Source organism: Neolamprologus brichardi, chromosome 13 (genome assembly GCF_056152115.1).
Source record: "Neolamprologus brichardi isolate AB-2024 chromosome 13, ASM5615211v1, whole genome shotgun sequence".
Lineage (NCBI taxonomy): Eukaryota > Metazoa > Chordata > Actinopteri > Cichliformes > Cichlidae > Neolamprologus > Neolamprologus brichardi.
The window spans coordinates 1,575,312-1,601,629 of record NC_142116.1 but is presented as its reverse complement, the minus strand read 5'-3'; the positions used below and the strand labels follow the sequence as shown (position 1 = coordinate 1,601,629).

The following is a 26,318-nucleotide window of genomic DNA, read 5'->3' as shown; positions in this document are numbered from 1 at the left end:
TTTCTGCTGTTAATGAACCTGAAGTTAAACCGCAGAGTGAAACAGATAATCATCATTTATCTGCCTCACGGTGAAAAAACGAGACGAGGAAGTTTAAGTGTTTACCGTCTGTTTACTGTCAGAGAGAACAGTTCATGAGCATCATTTACCGTCTATGTACAGAGTGCACACGGTGCTTACAGCAGAGAATCAAACATCTGCAGTCAGATGATGTTTAACACTTTCCAAAGTGCTTTTTCACAGTTAAAGGCTGCAGTCGAAGGCACGGCAGGAGGAGGAGGAATGCTGGAACACTTTACATTTACATTTAATTACCATCAGCTGAAGGCGAGGACCCCGACGGCCTCTTTCAGCACGAATACAGACGTTTGTTACACACACCAACATCAGTAAAACAGGAAGTAATCGCTTACTTTAAGAAACTTTGCAGAACACAGAGCTTCTTCCCTTTTTTAAATATGTTTATAGATCATGTCGCTGCAAGTTTTCCTCCAATGGCAGCGTCTCTCATGTTACAGAGGAAACGAAGCAGACTGTAAAACGACTGCATCAAACTGGCCTCACAGTCCTGAACTTCAGAGGAAACATCTGAGGACCGGTTTCAGCTCCTGCCCTATCTCCAGGCTGCAGAGCTGCAGTGTGCAACCTGTCCTTAATTTATTGTCCCTCACACCGAATCTACAGCTTTGCCTTTTCACTCGTTTAACAGTTCATATCATCTAAAACCTGGAAACGAAACAGATTCTTAGGACATCAACTTTTCTTGCTTCTGGTTTTCTAGGTTCACCATCGTCATCGTCACATCTGAGAGATGTTTTTTCAGACTCTCACGGACGCTTTAAAAGTAAAAAATCAGCAGATAAATTACTAAGTAATGAAAACAAGGAAAACATCTGTCCTTGACGTTAAAAACACCTGGTGACTTTTCCCAGATCAACACATGAAAACACTCTAAGCCCACAGACGATCACATGATCACCATCAGCTGCTGTTTGGGAACAAGCTCTGCACTCAGACGCCAACATCAGTGTTTTAATGGCTTAATAATAAAAACTATTATGATTAATGCAAATTAAAGTGATGGGAATATAATCCATTCATAGTAAACTGAGCTTCCTGAAGATCGTCCACCATCAAACCCAAAACCAGTGAAAACATGTTGAAAGCTGCTGTTTTAAAGGGTCGGGGGGTTAAAGGCTCTGTTTATGAGGGGCAGCCAATGGGAAAGATGTGAGCTTTAGTTTGGTTTCTGCTCTCATCACGTCGGGAAAGAGGCGAGGTGATCCAACAAGGCTTCTCATGAGCTGTTCAAACTTTCTAAATGACCCTTTGAAAGTCGCTGCTCGGCTGAGTCGTGGTAGAAACACAGAAAGCTGAGCTCCAGCTGCTCCGTTCATATATTTACACTTAGTTTCATTGTTTAATCCATTAAAATGTTTCTGTAAACCTCTAAATAAAAGTGAGTTTGATTATTTAGTTAAATTAAACCAGCCTGGTTTTTATTTGTGTTTGAATAAATCGAGGTAAGAGAAGCTGATGGATCGTCTGAGCGTGAAACATGTGGACGTTTCTGACCACAGAGAAACTTTTCATGACTTTCTTTTAGATCTTTTTCCTGACGTCAGAGTAAACATAATGATAATAGTTCCTGGAAGAAAATCAGAGCCGACATAAATAATCTGATTGTGTAAACTGTAGTGACTGTAAGCTGGTTCCTCTGGTGTGGAGAGTCTTTAACACTTTTCCTCCTGAAGCAGCAGAAGTCTAAAAGCGTCACTGGAGGAAAGGCTGTCGGGCTTCAGGAGCTGTCAAAGCTTCTTGGTCCCTCTTGTCAGGATCTGGAATGTAAAGCGGATCATGACTCTCAGCCCTCGGTCTCTAAATTCGCCACCGCAGCGTTCAGGAATCGGCCGCGACGCTGCGTCTTCCTACGAGGTCAGCTGACGACGTCTTCGCTTCCTGCAGCGAACGACGGCTCAGAAACCGTTAACTAACGGGACAGTTTGCGGTTCTGAGTGATGAAGACGAGGCCGCCGGCTTCATTTGTGGGTCGATGCACAGCTTTCATCTTCGTACAACAGCGGCTGCAGACAGAGAGGAAACAAGGCGATGAGCGAGAAAACACAATCTGTCAGACTGAACCGTCTGGTTTTATGTGACTTGATCGTCGTCGTGTTGGTCGGCTGTGGCTGTAGAAACAGAAACACGAACACCCGGCGGCGCCTCACCTTGCTCTCCAGCACGCGGCCGAGCCCCGGGCTGCCCAGCTCCTCCAGCGTCTCTGCTGCTGGTCTGTTCAGAGTCTCCGGCAGCAGGAGGCCCAAACAGCCCGCCGACAGGCCGCTCAGACAGAACACGGTGAAGGGCATGGAGGTATGGAGGGCCCGCTGCGACACACAGACACACAACCAGGACCTTTTACTGTCTGAACCCTTCAGCCCGTGTTTACAGTGTCTGAATATTTACACACTGATCAGAGGGTCCAAGAGTGAGAGCAAAACATAAATCAAGAGAAAATTGTTTGAAAAGATCCTTAATTATGTCCTGCTGGGATAAAATAAAAAAAGTGTGTTTTTTGAATAAAGAGGTTGAAAAAGAAGCAAAGCAGCATCAGAGCTAACAGAGGAGGACTGGTCCTCGACCTGTGGAGAGATTCCTGCTGTCATAATGTTGGCTGTGCCAGCACAGATCAAGTCTGCACTCAGACTCATTTGGAGTTGTGTGATGTTTATTGGGGACAAAGTACAAGTGCAGGTAAGAACGCAATAACTAAGATGTGATTCGTGTCTCCAGTTCCTACAAAAACACTCCAAGGAATCGGACGTCCCACACGATTACTGAGAAAATGAAATCATATCCAACTGTGAAACTAAATATTTGTTTCTACTTTGTTGAGCCATCTTCAGCAAATCTCTGGATAAGACTGACACAGATCTCTACTTTCTGCAGAAATCTCCCCACAGGTGCGACTCGTGAGCACGAAAAACGATGGGAGATTTTTAAAAACACGCCGGCCTTTTCCACAACAATGAGAGTCGCTCGTGTTTCCCCTCGTGCCAACATTTCCTAATGTAATCTGTCTCGTATCGTTTGCTCCTCCTGAGCTCAGGTTTCCCTGCATCTGTGAGTGTTGCCTTCACATCAACTACTGAGAAGCTTTGTGGGTAAAAAGCCGACCTTCATCCGTTCAGATCCACAGCCTGGATGTGCCGTTTGATAAATATCTACTGCCACGAGGACGCGATCAACACTCAGTTTTATCAATCGTGCTTTTATGGAAAGAAAAGCTCTTCAATAGACACGATCGACTTTGCTTTCACAGCTTCGGTATTTTGTTTTTTAATTGTTTTTGAAATGCATATAATAAATAAGATGAAAATACTGTAAATTATCTGCCACAGCAACAGGAAATGCAGCTGTGACAGAAAGTTGCAGGAGATTACATATGTTTAAAAGAATAACATTAAGAGCTTTTTAGCTGAGATTTCTGTAAACGCGTGTTCATTGAGCTTCCCTGTATCACCACTAGAGGTCACTGTTTATTTAGGTTTGGAGTACATGACAAAACGAGGTCAAAGGTCAGTGTGACACATTAAAAGAAGAAACCGAAACCGTCATTTTCTACTTTCATGTGTCACATGTGACTGTTTAACAGGATTTTATTTCCCTGTGAAACTAATATGTTTACACACTTTGATCTGTTAGAAATTTAACTCGTGTGAAAGCGAAACGCAGCAGGTACGAAGTTCACGAAGCACAGTGTGTGTTTATAAATCAGACCTGTGGTTAAACAAGACAGCAGGACGGTGCACGAGGGCGGATAAATCGTTACAGATAAACTTTCAGGCAGGAATACCTGCAACACGTTAATCAGGAATGTGTGAATCGGTGAGGTCATTAATAAAACTGCATCGGTCAGTGAATGCAAACGATTTCCTGGAATGAGGTCGTGTGACCTCGTCACTCAGACGTGCTGCATGAACTCCATGTCCTTATAAGTTTGCAGAAACAGCCTAACACAGCAGGACAATAAGTCCAGCAGACTTTCCAACATCACAGCTGCGTTTTCCAGCATTTTTGGCCTCTGACGTCTCGCACCCAGCAGGGTGTAGTCAGGGCGATACTTCAGCAGTCAGTGAGTCATTAAAATCTCCAAACAGATTTCCCCCTCAGCGTATCGATGGTTTCACTTTGGAAATGCTTCACTTATTGTCACGTAACAGCGCAGGCCCATGAACTCTGAATGCCTCTGCGGCGCCGCGCCCTCTGAAGTTTAAGCAAAAACACAGTTTCCTTCCTATTAACAAAAACGAGCTGCACCCACAGAGACGACGGGGCTGGTGGAGGGGATGTTGGCACACTTGAGGTTTCACCGTCTATTACTTTTTAAAATTCGCCCGCTTTGTTTCAGAGTACAGGAAGCATGGATGTTTGACCACAGGCTGACATCACGCTAACACTTACAGGCTAACAGTAACCGTTCTCTCAGCTCACCACGCCCTCCAGTATAAATAACTCAAGACTTTAGCAAGAAGCCGATGAGCTGTCGAATGCAAAGATTCACACTTTAAGAAACCTGAGCCGGAAACCCCCACAGGCCTCGCTGTTACTTTTATTATGTATGAGGCATAAATGCAACCGCAGGAAGCAAACGGGGCGACTCAGCGCCTCGTCCTCTCGCCCCTGCACACACCAGCTAAAATATTTATACCAAGATGCACAAAATACATTTCAAAATAAAATCTCCTAAAAGAACATTTACAAGCTACCAGATCCCCTTCTTCATCATCACTTTCCCTCCTTTTTGATTATTAAACATGTTTTTAATGATCTGATCTCCATGCCAACAACAGCTCCAAACAGGAAATGCTGAAAAAGGAAGTGATACTGTTTCCACTGCACGGGGAGCTGGTTGCTGCCTTTTCAGGCTCACAGCTTCATGTGAAAACGCCAGCCTCCCACAGTCACAGGTCACGCTCACATATTTTACTGTTTTGCATTTTAAACTCACATTTAAACGTCTGCTGGTTCCTGAGAGCTGCTGAGTGGCTCTGAAGATCAGATCGAGCGCTTCCTGTTGCTGGCTCAGGCTTTTTCCAGAGCATTTACTCCTAACCTCTCTCACACTCACAGCCTTACCATGGAAGGAACAAACGGTGCCAGGATTCCTCCGACTCTGCAGGACATGGAACAAACTCCCAGCCCGGCATTCCTGAAACAAACAATCCGTGCACGTTAAAATCAGTCCGAGCGCAGAGCTTTAGGACACGCTGACTTTGAAAACACAGAAATTATCATTTCATTGAAGGTCCCGTCTGTGCCAGTGTGACGCTTTTAATCTGGCTTCAATCGAAATGAGACATTTACAAAATCTGGAGGCATCTCAGCAGTAGGGCTGCCACAAACGATTATTTTGATAGTCGACTAATCAGATCATCATCCATTGGACGTAAAACGTACAGCTTATTGCACCAGCAGCATCTACTCTTATATAACTATCATTAGCTTACAGCTGTAAGTGTTTAAGGTATGTGCTAACTAAAAATAAAGACAAGAGGATAGTTTATTAAATTTTAATGAAACAATCTGCAAACTTCATTAAAATTTAATAAACTCAGCCGTCTGCTCCTTGCTATCTAAAATATAACAGGACACCGGAGTAAATTCTCGAGCATCTCACACTTCTGATAATCAGCTGTCTGCTTGATGTTTATTCAGCTGTGTAAAAACTATAACTTTAATCTCAGCCAAACCAATTTACTCAGGAACAAATAAAATACTATAAAAAGCCAAACAATAACATTTTTAAGTTATCTAAGTGACTTATATATCATGTTTAACCTGAGTAGCGAAAGACGGCGGTGGGTTTGGAAACGATTAGCCGGGAGTCCGGTGTTCACACGGCTCTAGTTAGCCTAGCCCCCGGCTAGCTATCGAGCTAGTGGCTAACAGACGTCTCCGAAAACGTCGGAGCGCTTTTGAAAATATGTGGTGTCTTGATAAACTGAGCAGATATTTGAGGTTTACACAGCTACATTCTCGCCTGAAAATATGTTAAACGTTTATTTTGTGACCCAGAAAGAATAATAAGAGTAATATTAAAACTAACTAGCTGCCGCCATTGTTGGAAACTGAGCTGGGCTGCGCTATGAATTCTGGGACACAGCTTCTTCTTCTTCGGGGTTTAACGGCAGCTGGCATCCTTGTACATGCAGTGCTGCCCTCTTCTGTTTCAGTCCGTTATTACACTCTTAAATCCTACTACTTATTCCTGCGTCTTTTGTGATCTTACAAAGCTTCAAACGACGCGTCGACTATTAAATTAGTCATCGACGATTTTGATAGTCGACGTAATCGTGGCAGCCCTACTCAGCAGCTTTAATCCCGTCGGTTTCAGATTAAAAGAGAAGACGTTTCCTAAAAGTTTCTGCGTTTGTGTTGATGCTACAGTTAGCTTTGACCCAACATACAAAAAAAGAAGACGATGCAGAAAAGGCTCAATATTTTGTTCCCGGACGCCGACTGAACGCCCACCAGGTCTCATTAACAACGTTTTTATGAATGTGACCAACAGAAACTAAGTAAATATGCAGACGTGCACCCGGCTCACCTGATGACTGTGGGGTAGAGCTCGGACGTGTAGACGTAGGCGATGTTGAACGCTGCGCTGACCATCAGTTTCCCCACAAGCGCCAACGACGTCACACTCAGCAAAGCTCCTGCCAACACAAACTCAAACTGAGAGTTTGTTCTGATTGTTCACCTCGCAGTAAAAACTCATCTCATTCCCTCCCCGAGGAGCTTAATGATGTCACTAACCTGCAGCTCTGAACCCTTAAACTGACGGCTACAAATCTGCAGCACCAAAACTGTTTTCATGCAACCTGTGGTTTATTATTTACACAAGACAATTTATTAAATATTACAATAAAATCTGCTTCATGTTTAAGAACGCAAGCAGTTTATTATCTGATGAAATGTGCATCAATTCGCCCGCTATTCCAAACACAGCATGTGTAACAGGCAGCAGAAAGGTGCAAAGATGTGCTGGTTTAACCTGTTTCATGTCACTATGTGAGCCATAACTATCTGTTCTGCTTACACAACAATCACACACTGTCAAACTTCCACCCATGCATATGGAAATCAGTATTTTATGCAAAGTGTTTAACACCTAAACAAGCCTTTTTTTCTCCACTGGACTGAAATATGTTGCAGACGCAGGTTTCATCTCACTTCCTCTTTACTTCAGAGTGACGTCACTGACTTGTCAGGCTGACAAAGGCTCTTTCATACATGCACTGGCAGAGCTGCACCTTGGTAGGTGTTACCCAACGTGAGCAGTGCAAACAAGTCTGAAGACGACTACTTCCTGCAGCTGCACGTATTCCTCTGCGGTGCCGTCGAATATCAGAGCCTCACCTGCATTTTCAGGAATGAAGGTGGTGCAGAGGCAGGCGGAGCCAGCCAGGCACAGGAAGCTTGCCATGCTTTTCCTCCGCCCAGCCCTGCAGGACGAGACAGACATTCATGCAGGAGTTAGTGAGTAAGCAGCAGGAAGACCGACAGAAAACAGGAAGCAAAGTGAGGTTTTTCACACAGGTTCCACAGAAGCTCGAGCGCAGCTTCAAAAAGTTTGACTAACAATTTGAAATCCAAACAGGCTGTTTTTGGACGAGTTGCTCAGAGCTCATCCCTGAGTCAGACACCCTGTGGAGGAAGCTCATTTAATGCTTGCATCCTCAGTCTTATTCTGTCGGTCACTACCCACAGCTCACAGCCACGGCTGAGGATCGTAGATCAGCCAGTAAATCCACAGCTCCACCTTCACTCTCTGACCAGGCACGCTGGTGTATGAACCCTAGAGAGCTGCAAGGGGTTTGGCAACCTGGCTGATCCCAGACCTGCTTCATTAGAAGCTCCTGATAAAGTCTCCTAAGCCAAACTGGTCGCTGTGAAAGGCTAAACATGATCTAAAAGACCTCTCATGCTACCACACAGGACCAGGAGGAGCTGCACTCATTTGTCATAAAGCTTTAATGGTGAGACTGAACAACAATAAGTGCTGCATCAGTATCAGCTCCGAAGCTGGAAGCGTACACCTACACGAGCCTCTGAATGTCTTATTTTAATTACAGATAGCGTTTTATCGGCATCTAAAGTTACAGTGGCATTAAATAAAATTCAATTCAATTAGACAGCCTCTTTTGAGCAAGCACTTGGCAAAAGTGGGAAGGAAAAACTGCCTTTTAATAAGAAGAAACCTTGAGTAGAATCAGGCTCAGTGAATCAGTCTGAAAGTTTCACACAAATACCACACAGGAAGTTACAAAAAACCGCACTCAGCTACATGCTGGACAGATGGATGAGACGGGGAACTATCCAAAGAAGCTAAAAATAGTTTTTGTACCAGGGTGTAAAAACATGCTTATTTCTATATTATTAAGTAGGACCAGGATGAGCCATCACCCACCTCCAGGAGGGGCTGCGAGGAGGAGGGTCGGGCAGAGGCAGCGGTGCTTCTCTCGGTTAAATAAATAAAATCAATGAACCCTGTTTGATGAAGGATCTATTTTCAATTATTTTCTTACTGCTGTCTACATCCATCAAGTAAACGCAGCAGCTCACATTACAGCTGAGCGAGGACGCCAGCTCACAGCTACAGTTACACCAAAGTGTGGCGGGAACCATCCTCGTCACATGTTTCATAGGTCACAGTTAAAATCACACAGCAAGTGTGTGTGTGTGTGTGTGTGTGTGTGTGTGTGTGTGTGTGTGTGTGTGTCTCACCAGTGTTTGTTGATGAAGTAAATGCAGAGTGGGTATGCCGGCAGCTCCACGAGGCCGTACATCGCCACATTAACGTAACGGCTACCAGACGTCTCGCCGGCCCCCAGAGTCAGCCCGTAGTACACCAGACTGCAGGCGTACCTGACACACACACACACACACACACACACACACAAAATGTTTGTTGATAATATTTTAAAAAGACAGAAGAAACAAACGAGTTCATGAACCTGAAACTGTTCAAACTGCAGAAGACGACTCGTTAACAGAGCAAAGAAACACGAACATCAGTTCTGCTGACTGTGCAGACGCCTGCTTATTTGAGGATTTCTTCATTTAGCTACTTCTTCTTACTTCTCTTTAAACTTCTTTTTCTGTGATGCATTTTATATTTTTGGAAATACTGGAAAACCTCCAGTATAAGACCTTCAGATCATATGTTTCATGTGGTTGTTTAAGTGTATTAGAAGAAAAAACTGATCATTGGTATCAATTTCAATGACGCCGTCCTGCATCATTTCTAGTTATTTTATGGTTAAATTCAGATTTTGCTTGTTTTAATTTAAGGGTTATTTTGTCTTTATTCCTTATAATCCTTCAGAAATGTTTTCACATCACTGGGATCTTCTGGAGAACGTCAGCAGGTCGACTGCGTGCGAGTCATTAAAAGATGTGTTCACAGGTGAAAGGTGAAATCCTGTTTGTTGTGCTAACTCTGTACGTTCAGCAGCTTCGACCTTTTGCTGTTTGCTATAAACACGTCAGAAGACGCAAAAGGTCTGAAGTGTGGGAACATCAGTCAGCTGAGCTGCAGCACTGAAGCTGTAACTCAAACCGAGCACAAAAGCAAAAGAGATGAAGTCTGTGAGCGATACAGAAAGTGTAAAAGCTGAGCAAAGATCAGCGTCAGAGCCTTTTCTCAGGGACGAAGGCAGCAGGTGTGACGCACGGATCCAAACATGGCAACAAACCCCAAACTGCAGCGGCTCAGTTATGAACGTGTTTATTTAAAGGTTACGCCGAGCAGCAGCGGAAACAACAGGTTCAACTGTTACTGCGGAGAAAAGAGGAAATGCAGGAGCGTGCAGAGACTGACACATGAGGGCACAATCATCATGTAGCGTCGCCCTGCACCGCCCGACCGAGTCTGTGTGCATCAATCAGTCAAAGGAGATGAACCGAAGAGAAGTGAGGAAGAGGAGCAAAGCTAAAGCAAAAAGAGGAGCGAGCTGGATGTTTGGAGGTGTGGACTACCTGACCTACATGCCTCTACTCCCATGAGATAACCTATGATGGCATGACTGCGCTCTTTGTGTTTTGGCCTTGAAGAGGTGCTCCTATCAAAGCGCTCACACTCTGTGGAATTTCCAGAAGTGCCGGGAAACACAGACTTCCTGTTCTTGTTGTTAGAATTTCCAGTGTGACACAGCCTACGTGTGGATGCTTAAACCCACAAAGTTTCTCTCTGCCTCCAACACAAGCAGCTTCTTCTTCTTCGTGCTCTTTATTCCTTCACAAGAGGTGAAAGCAGCCCGACAGCCGGGACTCTACCACAGAGATGTTTTCTCTAAAGATTAGCTAAAAAACCACAACAGACAAAAAGCTGTAACAATCTGCTAAGCCTAAAAATCACACCAGTTCCTTTCTAGGCATTTGCACAGGAAACATCTAACGGCCTCCGCCTTAGCTCGCACCCTGCAACCATGGCCACATACAGGACTCACCCTGGGCTGGAGTTTCACCATAACACCATAACCATCCAAACTAGATCCAGCCAACACACATGAGACGACCTTTAACCTCTGATATGTCCCTAACAAACATTCCCTTTGCCCCACATTAGGTTTGTTCGGGTTAGGGCTGGGCCATATGGCCTAAAATTCATATTGCGATATAATTTGAAGCATGTGCAGTAACGATATATATCACGATATATTCTTTTCTTCTGTATAACGTATTTTCCCCACTATAAGACTTAAAATCCTTTAATTTTCTCAAAAATCGAGAGTGTGCCTTATGTATGAATTCTGGTTGTGCTTACTGGCCTCGAACCGATTTGGGCAGAAATCTCTAAAAGGTCCCAAATCAAATGAACACACAGTTAAAAACGGTCTAAATTCTTTCATCTTTAATTAAATCATCAGCGTTGCTGCTTTACCAGGTGTAACAATTAAGTTTAACATCCATGAAAACAGAATTTATTAAATTTAACGGAGTTAGAAGTTAGCAGGAAGTTAGCTCGCTAGCTTCCACCTAAACATTTCATAGCATGTTCTGACTGAGAGATTTTTGAAACTAATTCAAACGTACAGCTCTGTTATCACTTCCAACATAAATGAAGACAGAAAACTAAACAGCAGTGACGTTTGCAGGGTTACTGAAGTTGGACTACCTGGTATATAATGTTGTGCTACGTGATTGCTAGCGACACAGCTATGTTAGCATAACATTAGCACAGTGAAGCTGGAGGATGAACGCCAACTTTTTTCCACTCGATAAAAGTTAACGTGAGGGATTCTTTTTTTTTTTCTTTTTTTTTTTAAACTTTATTTAACAAACAATGAGTATACAACATACGAACAGATACGTGAGGGATTCTGGTGGTCAGGGACAAATACAATCGCATAGCAGGATGCTATACACGGGCCAAACTTCAGTCAGGAGAACAACTGAGATTATTCATCCACAATACGAGGTTAGTTATTAATATACTGCAACAACATGGGAATAGAGCAGCTGCGAGAGGATTCAACATTAATGAATCAATGTTACAGAAGTGGAGGAAGTGCAGTTTTTGTCTTTCTCCATATTTCAAAAGTGCTTCATCTCTTTGCTGTGACTGTCGCCCGCCATAATTTGCAGATGATAATGGTTTTAGCCGCTGCGATGCTTTCGACCAAAACAGGCGCAGCTTGATGACATCATCAACATGCGCTATCGCGATATAGTCTCTCTATCGTTGGCCAAATTTATATCGTTTATATCGCCCACCCCTAGTTCGGGTCACCCAGCAGGAACGCAGTCGCTGCATCCAGACGAATCTCTGGGATCCAGATTAGTTTTAAATATTTCTCCCGTTTCTTTCTGACGTGCATTTAAAATGACACATAAGAATAATCCTAAAAACAGACCGAGCTGCACCTCAGGAGACAATTTCATGAAATCTGACTAAATGTGTCAATGAACCTGCTACTGTCAGTGTGATAAAACATGCTGATCAGCTGATCTTTAGGACGGTGACCTGTAAACAGGGTCCATACCAGCTTTAATGCCCTGACATCTGAGTTCATCTCTAAAGCAGATGGAATAACTCTGAATGGATTACACAGGCTGACGATGAAGCTTCTGCAGATGAAAGTAGGTGTTGGTGATACGAGGAAGAAAACCTCCTAAACTTGGACAAAAGATCACAAGTGAACAACCTCCTCTGTGGAGCAGCAGATCATCCAGGAGAAAGCACTCTGGGTTTGGATGACATTAACAAAGATCAACCCAATCACATCAGCTCCTCAGGAGATAACAGGAGGACAGAAAGCCCTGAAGACTTCCCGGCCTGTGCTGACAGCAGAGAGCACGAGAGAAGTCGTGTATTTGAAACAGAATATTCAGTCACTGCTGTTTCACTTTCAGTATCAGCAGCATGATGATGATAGACGTGATAAAAATATGAGCGTCGGTCACAGCGACACTGACGTTACTGAGCCTGAAATACAGACCGACACCAGAGCTCGCACACAAACTAACAGAATAAGAAACGATGCATTTACTCAACTTATCAACTATCACCCACTCACTGTTTGTTCATAGCAGCAGGATTTAAACCAGCAACCCTGTGCATGAGTCATAATCTCTGACACCTGCAGGATGTCATCAAGCAGGAAACGCTGAGTGTGACCCTGAGATGAGGACGAGGTCAGATGTATTTATAGAGCAACAATAAAACAACGAGAAATAAAAATGTTTAAAAGTCAAAGCAGAGAATAAACGATGACACGCTGGAGCCGAACGCCAAGAAGAAATGCTTTAAGATTTAAAGGAGGCGCCGTCACAGCTGTGTGGGTGTGGACATTATTCCAAATGTACGAGCACGCGGCAGATTCGTTATTATAAACCCATCACTGATCAATAATTGCTAATCAGTCACACTGATGGAAAAATGTGGCACTGCTGGATCTTTCATGGGAACATTTGAGTGAAGATGAGGCTGAAATGACTTTAAACTTAGTTCTTACTTAAAACGTATCCCTCAGATGGTCTGATTGTAATCTGATTACATTTCACTCATTAAATCATGTCAAACGTTTAACAGCCACAGTCTGAGTCTGAAAATGACCTGAAACCTCTCAGAGGCTCCACCCAGAACCAGATCCGCCCCAAAGTGTCACAGCCTCCATGACGGGTCAGTAAACACTTGTTATTAACCTCTGTCTCTCTTCCACAGCATGTCTTTATCCTGTCTTCCTTCTCTCACCCCAACCAATCACAGCAGATGGCCCCGCCCCTCCCTGAGCCTGGTTCTGCTGGAGGTTTCTTCCTGTTAAAAGGGAGTTTTTCCTTCCCACTGTCGCCAAAGTGCTGCTCATAGGGGGTCATATGATTGTTGGGTTTTTCTCTGTATGTATTATTGTAGGGTCTACTGTACAATGTAAAGCACCTTGAGGCGACTGTTGTTGTGATTTGGCGCTTTATAAATAACACTGAATTGAATTAAACCACGTCCGGGTCAGATCCCAGGGTGGTGCTTAACTCAGGAGAAATAAACTCGCAGTTAACTGAACTAACTCTGATCAGCTGATGTGGAGCAGAAACAGTTTCTGTTCAGTTTACTTTTAAACTCAGTCCTGCGACGTTAAAACGACCAAATTCACAGCAGAACTACAAAAGTTCATTTCAGGACGGCCGTCACAAACGGTTTAGAAAACAGGAAGTGCAGGGTTTAAATCCCAGAAGTTACATAGAAACAAAAGAGCCAACATGTGCGCTTCGCTCCTGACTCTCAACTTATAAAAACACGTCTAAACTCTAAAATTAATTATACTTAGTAATTAAATAGGACATGAAAGCAGGAGAAACCTGCGCGGTATTAAAAGTGCTCCGACCTGCAGTTCCTCTAAAGCCAGTCGAGGGTTAAACCCTCCAACATCTCTCCTCATACTCACCACACATACATGAGCACCATCGTGCGCAGGCGGAGCACCGGGTGGATGATCAGCTGCAGGACGCCGGCGCCTCGGCTTTTGTGGTTACCGGCTTTAGAGACGCCGACGCGCTGCAGCATCAGGTGCTTCACGGCGTTGCCGTTCCTGCTCGCCATAAAACGCAGGACCTACAAAGCAGAACACAGGATCAGCCACGTGATGCTCGGTGTTGCTGAAAGTGAGCAAAGGAAACGGGACGCGCAGACCCGACGAGTCGATTGATCTGACTTTACTTTAGCTCGCACTTCTCTGCAGCCTTTACAGGGAAAGTGTCAGGATTCGAACCTGGAGTCTGCAGTTCTGTCAAATGCAGCTTTGCAGGTTTATCTGCATTAAATGCTTTCACACTTAAAGTTACACTGTGCAGGCCTTTGTCAAACCCCTCATTCTCACTCCCTTTGCTTCCTGCTGGTTTTTCCCCACTGAGGTCAGACGATATCAGCGTCCTCGCCCAAACCTCCTGAGTGTAGGAGGAGAAAACATCTGATAACGTGCGCTTCAGACTCCAACCTTTGGAGAGCTTACTGAGGCTAAAAGCTGTTTCTCAGCTCACTGAAACATGTAAAAGCACCTGATGCAAAGAGTAAAGGAGGGTCTGTTCTCAGTTTTAAATATCAGTGATTCACACAAACATGCAGAGGTGCATTTTTCTAAATCCCGGGAGATTCCCGCAGAGCGGCTCAGGAATGCTTCATCGCGTTTACCTCCTCAGCTCGCTCCGCCTGGCCCTGGGAGTACAGCCAACGAGGGGACTCTGGAAGAGTGCTGCAACCACAGAGGAAGAGAGGAAGACGTCACTGGGTGTGTTTGCTTCGTTTTACAGACACAGCGAGTGCAGAAACATTTGAATGTCACAATCAGAAGCAGCCAAAGCATTTATTTCACACAGAGTCATTAATGTAAACACATTTACATGGTGATGAGGAAAAACTCGAACATAATAACACAAGATCCACTCTTTGTGCACGATTCCCAGTGTATTTATAACACGCAGCCTCCCATCCACATTCCTTACATTCATCCTAAATCACACTTCCAGCTCCTGCAGGAGGGTCCGGAGCTCATCTCAGGCCAAGCAAGCTGCATGTAATCTCTCCCAGTCTAACCCAGGGTCTCCTCCCATTGGCTGCAGCTGGAAAACCTCCAAAGGGAGGCGCCCTGACAGCGCCTGAACCCGTTTGGACCATCAGTCTCCACGATCAGAGCTGCAGGAAGCTTCACAGCCTTTGTGTGCAGAGCCTGGATGCTGTTCTCTCTGTGGTGTTTACAGATTAACAGTATAAAGCTGAGCGTGTCTGTTAACCTTCCTGGTTTAGAGGAGAACACGAGCTCTGTGTGTTTAGGACGTCGCCCTGATGGGAAATGCTTCCAAGCATCCAACAGTTTACTTTACTGGTTTTTCGTGGCTGTGTGGGGAGATGCGTCTCTCTGGGGTGTGTACTCACACAGACAGCAGGAAGAAGAGCACGCCGGACGAGTTGGCCGCCGTCGCCAAGCTCCTCCACGGCTGGATTAAGTAGCCCAGAGCGCCGAACAGGGCGATGCCGACGGCAAACGTCATGCTGGTCAGCGTCCCTGAAAGAAGGAAGACGAGGAATAGAGATTATTAATCTTTAACACCTAGAATAAAGCCCTGCCAAGTAAATAATGTGACCGTGCTGGTGGTTTCCTACCCGTCATGGCCCAGTAGGACTTGCCCACGTACTCCTGCGTGAGGACGAAGCAAACGAGTCCGATGCCGCCGTTCATCAGCCCCACCAGGAAACGAGAGGCAGCGAAGACCTCATAGCTGGGCGCAAAGGCGGTCACGTAGCCGAAGACGACCTCAAAGAACAGGCCTGTGGAGGAGGAGAAACACACGAGAGATGAGGAGGAATTTAAAGGATTTTAATATATGTGGTCATGTGCAGACATGTCCAACAAGCCTCCGAAGACACAGAAGAACTCGTCTGACTCGAGGCAAAAACTCAGATTTAACGCTTCTATATCTTATTTTTAAAAACAGAAGCGTATGAACAGCAGCACTGACACAATCAGACGGAGGCAGACACACAACGAGCAGGAGACAAAGGTTTAATGATTTATGTTGTGGCACCGAGGACGGAGTCTGCAGCCAAATTCATGCAAATAAAGATCAAAGACTAATGATCTGGTGATTTTCAGATGAAGCTGTGGTCGATTAGTCGTTAACAGATGTGCCATCAAAGATTACATTTCAATTTCTGACAGATTTCTGGAGAATCACTGAAAAAAAAAAAAAAACAAGAAAATAAGTCAAACTCTCTTCAAAATGTGCCAGTTTATAACACGACTGACTTCCTGTTTCTTCCTTTATCTCAGTCGTGCTCAGTAACATGTGAGCTCGTTCAAAACATTTTTGTGTCCAGTTCAGGGACTCTAGCAGCTACAGCTACCTGTCAGTCAAAGAGGCCACGCCCCTAACCATGCAAACCTAAAGATTCGATACATTTGAGACAAATTAGTTACAAAAACTTGTGACAGCTGCAGCTCTCTGATCTTTCCAATTCAATTTAATTTACAAAGCAACACAACAGCTGTTGGCTCAAAGTGCTTTAAGGTGAAAACAGAGAAATCCAACAAACCGTCTCTCACTGCAGCCACTAACAACACAACACAGCTGGAAACAACTGTCGCTGTAAACTGGAGCTCTATAAATAAAGTTCAACGTCCTGTGAGCTTCCTGTTGGTTTGCAGCCATGCGAGAAAAGAAGCACGCCTGTGTAGACTGATAACCTTCTCTAGATCTCATTTTATTATCAGTCATAAAACTGTGGCCTCCGGGCTACGAGAGGAAAAACAAGAGCGGCAAACAAAGAGTTTCAAGCTTTAGAGACAAATACAGCAAACCTATAAACAGCAAAACATTAACGCTCACTAACATCACAGACGTATTCATGAAAAATGCAAAAACATCAGCCTCAACCTCACCTGTCAGGTAAACGGGTCTCCGGCCAATCTTATCCGATAGAGGCCCAAAGACAACGTTCCCGATTAGGAGCCCGGCGAAGAAGAGCGACCCGGCGAGGCTGACCTTGTAGGCCTGCTGCTTGATGAGGAACCACTGAGGAAACACAGAGACAGGAGGCAGGTTTCACCTGTGGGCTCTCAGGTTAGCCGGATGAGCATCCTGCAGGAGTCTGCCGCTCTCACCTCAGTCACGATGGAGTCGACGTTCTCTGTAAAGGTGACGTGCTGGCTTACAGGGACGCCGTCCTGCTGCTGATGCTGATGCTCGGTGCGGTACTCCGGTGTAAAACCAACCAGAACGATGAGCATGGACTGACAGGCCATGTACACCTGAAACAAACAGACACAGTCTGGGGTCATTGCAGGCAGACTTTTTATTAAAATTAGAGGCTTTGTTAATGTGGGGTTAAAACTGTTCACACATACAAGGACCGAAACCTGACTTAGACACCTGAGTCACACAGGGGTAATGTCCCTGCTTACACAGGTGACAATAACAGGCCCTCCCAGTTGTAACACACACTTATGAACACAGGGATGGCTTTTAAAAGGAATGTGACATGGCTAACTGAAAAATCTGTGAAGCACAATAAACAAACTATCAATGTAAACAATATATGGACATATATCCTATACAAGCATCATACCAGGTATGTCAGCTTAATCAGTGCAAATCATTAACAGCGTCGGTGCTCAAATAAATCCTGTCAAAATAATGGAAACTGAGTTTTTCTTCAAACCTGAGTAAACTGAAGTACATCTAGCTAGCTAGATGGAGGGTTAGATTAACGCTTAAACCAAACTCCACTTAAAAAAAATCTAGTCCGTCGTTAAATGATTTTTACGTAACTATATATCAAAGTGTGGATATATTTTTTCTATACTGGGATACTTTGGGTGCTTAGAAAAGAGTCGGCTTTTGTTTGAGCAGTGTCTGCGCTATTTTGGTTGAATAATCGTGTAAAACAAATAACAGGTGCCTGTTAGCGTAGCCGAATCACAGCGGCAATAAAAAGGCTAGCCACGATTATTACAAGTTTAAATACTTGGCCGAATTAAAGGGTGGCTGGAATAGATATCTAAAGAAAATCAAAATATGACTAGGAGTAAAGTGCAACTTGACATGAGACAAGGAAACATTATTTTAGTAGTTTCTTGCAGGCAATCTGGAGAGCACTTCACTGCCTGGAAAAGCAGCCCTTCTGCACTCGTACATCGCTAAAATGTGAGCTTGTAGTTACAGCTCGATGTTGTAGTGTTATAGTAATGAAACCGTAATAAAAATGTGTTAAATTAAGTCATAAATGTGTCGTTTTGTTGAGGGTCCACAGTTAAATCCCTGAAAGCCACGTATGCGCTACTCAAGCTAACTGCTACTACGTTACCGCGCGCACACTTGCTGCCATTTCCCGCGAACTAAACGCTAATTTTCACATCCGCTCACCTGAGTCAGGACGAGGACAGCCACCGCTCGTTTCTGGTAGGGCCCAAACTCTCCGACGAGCTTCAAAGCTTCTTCTAAATCCATCACAGGTGAGACAAGCATGCAGCTGTGCGCGTTCCTGAGAGGAAGGATCTGCGCAAGCTAATATTCCACCGCGCACTTCCGGCTTCGCTTGAGCCGGGCGTCCATTTTATCGCGCTCGGATTTTAGGAGGTAAAATAACACACCATGAGTCTGTGTAGCACTGCCAGGTTTATTTTGAAAGGCACCACAGTTTCTAATAAATAATCAAACTGCCAATGTGTAAAGAAGCTGATATGACAGAGTCGGAAGAAACAAGAAAATTCGCCCGTGCAGTGCTTTAAAAACAAACTTTAAAAAAAGTAAAAAGGACAGCACAGAGTGTAGAGCCATGTCTCACTCATAAGGCATTACAGGAGTTCATGATTGTGAGATGCGCTTCATAAAACGTCCTCCATCCTCTCAGGTGCAGAGAAGCAGGGCTCCAGAGTGGATTTAAACACGCGTGATCCAACACAGTGTGAGTCCAGTGTGCCCTTCAGCCCCCACGGCTGTGACGGGGCATTAAAGGCACCTTTTTCTCACTTTGTCTCCATAACATGTGACCGCTGCACGTGCACATCACAAACGTCCTTTTCCACTTTCTGAAACAGTTCTGCACATGTTTGTCCTCAAGGATGAAGCTACTACAATATGCTAAAAACAAAGCTAACAACAGCACACATTTACAAAGAGAGAAAACATGACATCTCAGTAAGTTATCATTCAGAGGCTTTAACACAGCGATGCACACGTTCATGAATAAATGATTGCCTCACAACAACAGCACTGAACTCAAACATCACATTTTTACTGTTCTGGCATTGTCATAATCTTATATTTCAGAGTGGATCTATTCTACTTTTATCATACGTGTAAAAAGGTGGATGTGGACACGAGCTAGTCTGCTTGTTTCAGGCAGAGGATGAAGTGAAGGGCTGTTAGTACATAAAGGATTATTATTGACCTGTGAATCATGCAAAGCCACCATAAAAGATTCAGAGAATAAACATGAGCAGGACGGATCCACCTTAAGAACACTTTTATACACACATATCTTGTAACTGTACTTCCCAGCTGTGATGGTATTACTTCAGTATGAAGACACATTACTTCTTCATAAACTGACAGTTTGTACACTGCAGGATTATTTTCCTTCTCTCTCCAGATGCAGGCAGCTGTGGAAATCTAACATTTCTCATTTCATTCCTATTTTATGAATAATATGGCCACAGCATCACTGTGTAGTGTCCGGTTCAGCCTTCAGTGCAACCGTCTCTCCCTTCTCACTCGCATTAGGCTGAGTTGTTGTTGCGTTTGCTGCGTTTGTTGATTTCTTGCAGGGCAAATAAGGATCAACCTTGTTCTTGAATGGTTTCGAAATAAAGTAGAGGAGTAAAGGTAGACCTACAAATAAAAATAGGATTCCGAAAAAAACAATCACCCCAATCAGCCCCGGATGAAGTGAAGATGTCTCCTCGGTCGTTTCCACCCGGTAGAAAGGATTTCCTAAGGCTTTGCTCTCTTTCTCACTAAACTGATTCTTTATTCTACAGGAGAAAGTTTTCACACGCTGTGTTTCCGCATCATTGTTGATCTCCGCGGTGTTCTCTTTAGACGTTGGCCACTCTCCTTCATCCTTCTTCCAGAAGTACTCCACAGGCCCGGCTTTGCTAACGTCTCCCACACACTCCAGTTTACAACTCTTTGAGGCTGGGCTACATACCAGCGGCTTCGGTGCCACCTCAGGCTGGGGCACATCCTCGATCGCCATAATCTTATGAACCCGACTCTGGACCTGGTTGTTGATCTCCACTGAATACAGTCCATTGTCCTCCGCAGTCATGTTGCTGGTCTGCAACACTCCCGTCTCAGTGTTCAGAGTGGTCCGGCCATTAAACTTGCTGTAATATGTCAGAGGAATCTGGCCTTTCACCCACTCAGCCAGCAGGTTCCTGCCGTATTTCCACACGACGCTGTAGATCTGTCCAGAGACCGGCTGAGGGCTGAGCTGAAGTGTGCCGCCAACCCTGATGTACTTCTCCACAGTCTGGGCCTGAGTGAAGCTAACGTTAGCCACCAGCAGCAGCAGCAGCGCTCCGAGAACCACAGACCGACCCATGTCCACTGATCAATACAGGAGTGACAGAGTATCGATGATCACATCAATAAAAACTCACTCGTCGAAATCTTTTCAGGCAGGTCAGTAAAAACTGAAGAACATGAGGCGGTTTGAGTCGCTGATAACGAAACAGACCTCCGCCCTTCTCTTCCTGCTGAGCAAAATGTCGAAAACCTGCAGCGTCGCTCCCTACTGAGGGGCGGAAACTGCCGGTCACCTTCATAATAAAAGCACAATAAAATACTCCTGATGCATTTCAACCTATTTCTACAGTCATTGGTTTAAAGCCATATATTCTAACCAGTTTCGGTGTTAAATTAAACATCTGTTAATTTTGTAATATTTCTTAATAAATTAATAACATTTTTTTCTTTTCTTTGTCAGAAGTGTCAAAGTTAATTCGGAGATCTGTGAGGTGAAAGTCAGTAACAAAAACTCGCATCGGTTGTATAACGTTGGATCCAACTGTTGTCCATGGGAGTTATGGTTTCCCTTCCTAATCCTTAAAGGCTCACAGGTGAAAGTGATCAACACAGGTGAATACAACACTCAAAATAACGCCTCAGCACCACGAGGAGAAGAAATCAACCTGAATGCGAAGATGAAAGAATAAGAAAGAGGCAAACAGCTTATATTTACAGCTATATGACACTGCTGTTAGTGTGAGCGTAACATCAGGTACCAATTTAATAACGTCATAATCAAGAAAATCCTCAGGAACATGTAAAAAGAAAGAAGAGTTTATCAGAGGCGCTGTTTGAGCTTTTACTGCTTTATTGCTGCAGTCAAAACAATCCTCGCTGATATCGTATTTATATTATTAACATGACAATTCATGTTTTATATGTGCAATGAACCAGAACAGCGACGCAACACGGCGCTTTATTTTGAAAAGCACGGAATCGAGTTTCCTTAGAAAGTGAAAGTAACTCTAAAGTAGGCCTCGGTCTTATTGTCCGCGCGCACTTATTGTAAAATACGTGTCTGTAGCCACATAACGTCTGTATTAAGAACTAAATCAGTCTTAAAGAATAAAAGCGACAATTTGACAGCAACCCCGAGAACCACACACACACACACACACACACACACACACACACACACGGGGCTCCACGGGGAGGTGTCTGACCTCCACGGGTGCCCGAAGTGTTGCAACCACGATCAGAGCAGTTTGAATTCTCACATAGGAAAGAAACCTACGTGCTTCTTAGGGACAGAATGTGTATGTAAATACATTCATGTATGTATTTATATATGTTTATATGTTTAGGTTTACCTATAAACATAAACATGTTCAGTTCATCCACACAGTGACTGCAGGAAGTGTTCAGGGTGAATTTGATATTTACAATAAGAAAAGCAGAGATGGTTTTCTGGTTTTCTATTCAGAGATTAAAGAACAATGGGATGGACACAAGTTCCAAACCGGAAGCGAGACAGTGAGTGAAAAAAAAAGGTTTATTTCTCCCCACAATTAAACACAAGCCAAATCAAAACGATGCCACTAACTAGTGGGCGCGCCGTCAAAACTAAGTCAACTAAAGGTAAACTAGACAGTTCTAGAATGCAGCAGAACAGCTGTGGCAGTGGGAGGAGAAAACTGGGCCGGAAAAGTGCTATGAAGTGAGCGGGGCACTGTGATGAGAGGAGAGCACAGTCAGAGGGGTCCAGCAGTCAATCAGCGATCCTTCAGTTAAACTGAGTTGCCTTACTTGGTTTCAGGTGGAGGGGACAGGTGGGGCGCAAGGCCCGCATGAGGTCGAGGCGTGGGGAGGCAGGCAGGTGAGAGGGGGGCTAGTTGGCAACGTTGTGCCAGCAGCTGGTGGCCCAGGTCCAGAAAAGCGGGGATAACTGAGGCAAGAAGCCCACTCCAGGAGCCAACGCTGAAGACAGGAACGTTTTCACACAGGATCTGGACAAAGCAATTACACACCACTGACTAACAGCAGATACTCAGGCGATGACTGATTGAGTGCAGGTCTTATATGCTACCGGAATAATTGCCCACAGGTGGTCAGCCGGGGAGGAGCAACCGATCTCCACCCAAAGGAGGAGGGCTGCTGTTGGAAACCTGCAGGTACCCACCCAGACATGACAAAAGCCTCCTCTCCTGCCTGAATGTGTTCCTGTAAATCTTTGCACATAGGGCCTGTTCTGTGTCTGTTTCCTTTGGAGTCTGTTCATATCTTTTTATTTATTTTTTGCCATCAGCTTAATAATAATGAGAAGAAGGCTAGTGCCCTGTATTTGGGTCCTCTCCTCTCCCGTATCCATGACAGAAACATCTTTACAAAACGTGTAAAGCTGTCTCTGATGCAGTGGAATTATAAATTATTATTAAATTTAATTTAAACTTTTACAAATGGATAAGTGACATAATGACTTCATGCGCTTGTTATTACAGTTTTTCTCAGTTGCTTTGGTGCATTTCTCACAACAGAATTAAACTTTGCACAATAGTTAGTTCAACCTCCACAACATGTAGTTGTTTTGGCACAACCTTGTGGCGGTTTCATGTTCATTTCGTGCAATGGCAAATGCCTTTGGACATGAAGCAGTTGAGTAAGTACAAATATCTAAAGAATGGTCACTTTTGACTTGCTATTCATCACTATCTCGTTGCTTTTATCATGAATGTCACAATTATTTATACTTGTACCGGCTGAATACTCATTGTCCTTACAACTAATAGTCTTCATTTCATTGCTTGTGTCAGTGCACTCAAAATTGTTGAACATCTTGTCAAACAATTTGTACACCCATTTTGAAAACCCTATTTTTAAGGAGTTTCCATGAAAATCTCCATAAATTACTTTTCTCAGGTGAACCTTGGTGAACCAATCGGACAATGTATGTAGTGGTTTGGGATAATGTTAGCTTCCATCACTCTGCTGTAGTCAGGCAGTGGTTTGCAGCACACGACAGGATGCTTATGGAGTTTCTTCCTCCTTACACTCCATTCCTAAATCCAATTGAGGAGTTTTTCTCTTCCTGGAGGTGGAAGGTATATGACAGGCATCCACATACCCAAATGACCCTGCTAGCAGCTATGGATGCAGCTTGTGATGACATCACAGCAGAGTCCTGCAGAGGGTGGATTCGACACTCCAGAAGATACTTTCCCCGATGCATCGATAGAGCTGACATTCGCTGTGATGTTGATGCAAATATGTGGGCAGACAGACGGGAGCGTCTAGATATCAATGATTGATATGCAGCAGTGTCTGTTTTTCAGTTTGTTTGTTTTTGTTTCATAACTACTGCAGTAAGGTTTACTGTCTAAGTGAGTTTGTGTTTGCTGTAAAATGTTTGATTTACTGTATTTCCCCAGTTGCACAATGCTGTGAACAGTTTCAATTGAATATTATCAAGAGTGCATATGGAGTGTCTTGATTTTCCTTTACAATTTATGGTTTTCAACATGCCATTCATGCTGTCCAGACTTGACATGTCATTGGGAAGCACCTACAAAGAAATCCGTCACAATGAGAACATGTTCAAACCATTTGATTTTGTGACCAAAGGTGCTGGTGTTATGACTTGTAATTGTGACAGCCCTGACACTTTGATTGATATAAGTACTTGCTTTTGATGAATATATTATCTGTTTTGATTAAGGGACTTGCTTTTGAAGCATTGACTACTTATTTTGAACAACTGACTTTTTGATGAAGTGACTCACTTTTGCAAGTTATCCACCATGTTTTGCAGTTTGCACTAATTGTTTTGAGAAGAGCCTTAGTAGTGGTGCAAAGTTTAATTCTGTTGTGAGAAATGCACCAAAGCAACTGAGAAAAACTGTAATGAAACTGGCTGCTGAAGGACAGATGATGCTGTAAGACCTTCTTGTTTTTGTGGACACTGAACTGTAACACTGTATCATATATGCTGTTCGCCTGTTATGATCTGTGGTTTAGGTTCCAATGTTTTTGATTTGTCTTAGAGGTTTATTATTATTATTATTATTATTATTATTATTATGATAGATAGATAGATAGATAGATAGATAGATAGATAGATAGATAGATAGATAGATATGTCCAGGACCAAACAGCCTCTTTCTATGCTCAAGTGCTTTTCATCTAACATTCACAAACATTCATACTATGATGGGGAGCAACCTGAGAGCAGCTCAGAGCTGAGGCGCTGGTGTACGATAAAAGTTGAAACTCTGACTCATGCAAAGCTGCTCCAGAAGAATCAGAGGACAGAAAACAAGGAGATTTTTTTATTCCTTTATTTATCCAGGTGAAAATCTCACTGAGGTTAAAAATCTGTTACTGGAAGTTCAGCAGTTTGTTTTCACTAAAACACTGAACAGTTCAGAGTTCCTGCTCAGACAGAGGTGGCTGTTAAATAACAAACGTTCATGATGCCGTCAGTTTATCTGCATGTTTCTCTCCTGCAGCAGGTCACAGTTTCTAACGCACAAACAACAAACGCAGGCTGATGATGCTTTACACAGAGTTACACGTCACTGACATCTGTGGGACAGAATTCCTGCCTTCGAGCTTCTTAATGCTCTTCCGGATAAATTCTCTCTGACAAAATGCAAACAGAGCCACAGAAACCAGGGCAGCAGCTCCAAAAGCTCCGCCCACAGTGGCCGCCACACCTGTCCATCCTGCAGAGTCAGGTGGGCTCCTGTGTCTGTAAAAAGGATTATTGATGGGCTCGCTGTCTTTCTCACTCACTGGGTTCTTCCTCCTGCAGGAGAAAGTTCTCACATGGTGCAGCTCATTAACATTGAGGATCTCTATCTTCTTTTCTGACTCCTCCCACTCTCCATCGCCCATCTTCCAGTAGTAGGTGATGTCCTCAGTGTCTGCAGTGTGTCCATAGCAGTGCAGTAAACACCGAGAGGAGGCCTGACTGCAGCCCAGAGGTGTCACAAAGGCCTCAGGCTGGGGCACCTCATCCACGGCTGCAGCTCTGTAGAGCTCGCTCTGAGGCTCGTTGTTGATCTCCACTGAAAACACTCCAGCGTCCTCTGCAGACGCAGCGCTGACGCGCAGGCGTCCGGTCCCGGTGCTGAGCTCTGACCGGCCTCTGAACCCTCCGTAGTATCTCACCTCACTCTCTCCCTCCGCCCACTCGGCCAGCAGCTCGTTGTTGCGTTTCCACGCCACGCTGGTGATGCGTTTAGTGACCGGCGGCACAGGCTGCAGAACCAGGGCGTCTCCAGGCCGAAAGTATGCCTGAATAAGCCCGGGCTGGGAGAAGCAGGGCACGGCCAGGAGCAGCAAAGAGAGGAGGCAGAGATCAGCTGATCGCTCCATGTTCACAGATCAGAGCAGGAAAAACACGGACACCAGCTCCCAACCCACCTCCACACCTGACACTGAGAGAATGAGCTCATCCAGAATCCACAACAACAAATAAAGGAACAAACCGAAAGTAACTCTGGGGGCTTTCCGTCCGACCTCAGAGCTACAAGATAACGTCACCCTCCAACACTGCCGCTCCCTGCGAGCATTAACAACAGTTTAAACTATAATCACGGTCACATGACCTCATTTATTCACAATTGTTTTATTTCACACTTCAAACTCCATCATTTAACTCTGGATTGTTTTTCTTCTTCTTAGATTTAATGTCCGCACGCGCACACACACGTACACGATATACTAATATAAATATCATATTTGTATATCGTTTATATAAGCAGCACAAATATTACTGTAAACAGGACAAGGTCAGCGACAGTACCACCGCG

General features: G+C 44.2%; 3 protein-coding genes across 4 annotated transcripts; all 3 read right to left on the bottom strand.

Moving 5' to 3' along the window:
- Positions 1-92: 92 nt before the first annotated feature.
- slc22a15 (solute carrier family 22 member 15) lies at positions 93-18,562 on the bottom strand. Of its 2 annotated transcripts, XM_087849954.1 has the most exons (13): positions 18,421-18,562; positions 17,160-17,306; positions 16,938-17,070; positions 15,662-15,826; positions 15,434-15,563; positions 14,693-14,753; positions 13,950-14,116; positions 8,791-8,931; positions 7,423-7,508; positions 6,611-6,719; positions 5,140-5,212; positions 2,229-2,387; positions 93-2,084 (listed from the first exon to the last, which is right to left on the bottom strand). In XM_087849954.1, the coding sequence occupies exons 1-13, from the start codon at positions 18,520-18,522 to the stop codon at positions 2,040-2,042; spliced, it is 1,518 nt and encodes a 505-aa protein (XP_087706080.1). In that variant the 5' UTR covers positions 18,523-18,562; the 3' UTR covers positions 93-2,039. The 2 variants fall into 2 exon arrangements, 1 of the variants encoding a protein (XP_087706080.1); XR_015719906.1 differs by lacking the exon at positions 93-2,084 and having other exon boundaries at positions 2,267-2,387; positions 5,012-5,212.
- A 1,155-nt stretch (positions 18,563-19,717) lies between these two features.
- On the bottom strand, positions 19,718-20,784 carry LOC102795916 (uncharacterized). Its single transcript, XM_006783499.3, has one exon. It carries the CDS (start codon positions 20,600-20,602, stop codon positions 19,718-19,720), a length of 885 nt encoding a protein of 294 aa, XP_006783562.2. The 5' UTR covers positions 20,603-20,784.
- Positions 20,785-24,842: 4,058 nt separating this feature from the next.
- On the bottom strand, positions 24,843-25,881 carry LOC148099864 (CD48 antigen-like). Its single transcript, XM_087849662.1, has one exon. The coding sequence runs from the start codon at positions 25,879-25,881 to the stop codon at positions 25,060-25,062; it is 822 nt and encodes a 273-aa protein (XP_087705788.1). The 3' UTR covers positions 24,843-25,059.
- Between the last annotated feature and the right edge of the window lie 437 nt (positions 25,882-26,318).

Coding starts and splice junctions, on each gene's coding strand:
- slc22a15 (XM_087849954.1), bottom strand. CDS start 18,522: ATGCTTGTCTCACCTGTGATGGATTTAGAAGAAGCTTTGAAGCTCGTC. Junction 5,213..6,610: donor CTCTACCCCACAGTCATCAG/GTGAGCCGGGTG, acceptor TGTTTGTTTCAG/GAATGCCGGGCTGGGAGTTT. Junction 2,085..2,228: donor GCCGCGTGCTGGAGAGCAAG/GTGAGGCGCCGC, acceptor CTCTGTCTGCAG/CCGCTGTTGTACGAAGATGA.
- LOC102795916 (XM_006783499.3), bottom strand. CDS start 20,602: ATGGGTCGGTCTGTGGTTCTCGGAGCGCTGCTGCTGCTGCTGGTGGCT.
- LOC148099864 (XM_087849662.1), bottom strand. CDS start 25,881: ATGGAGCGATCAGCTGATCTCTGCCTCCTCTCTTTGCTGCTCCTGGCC.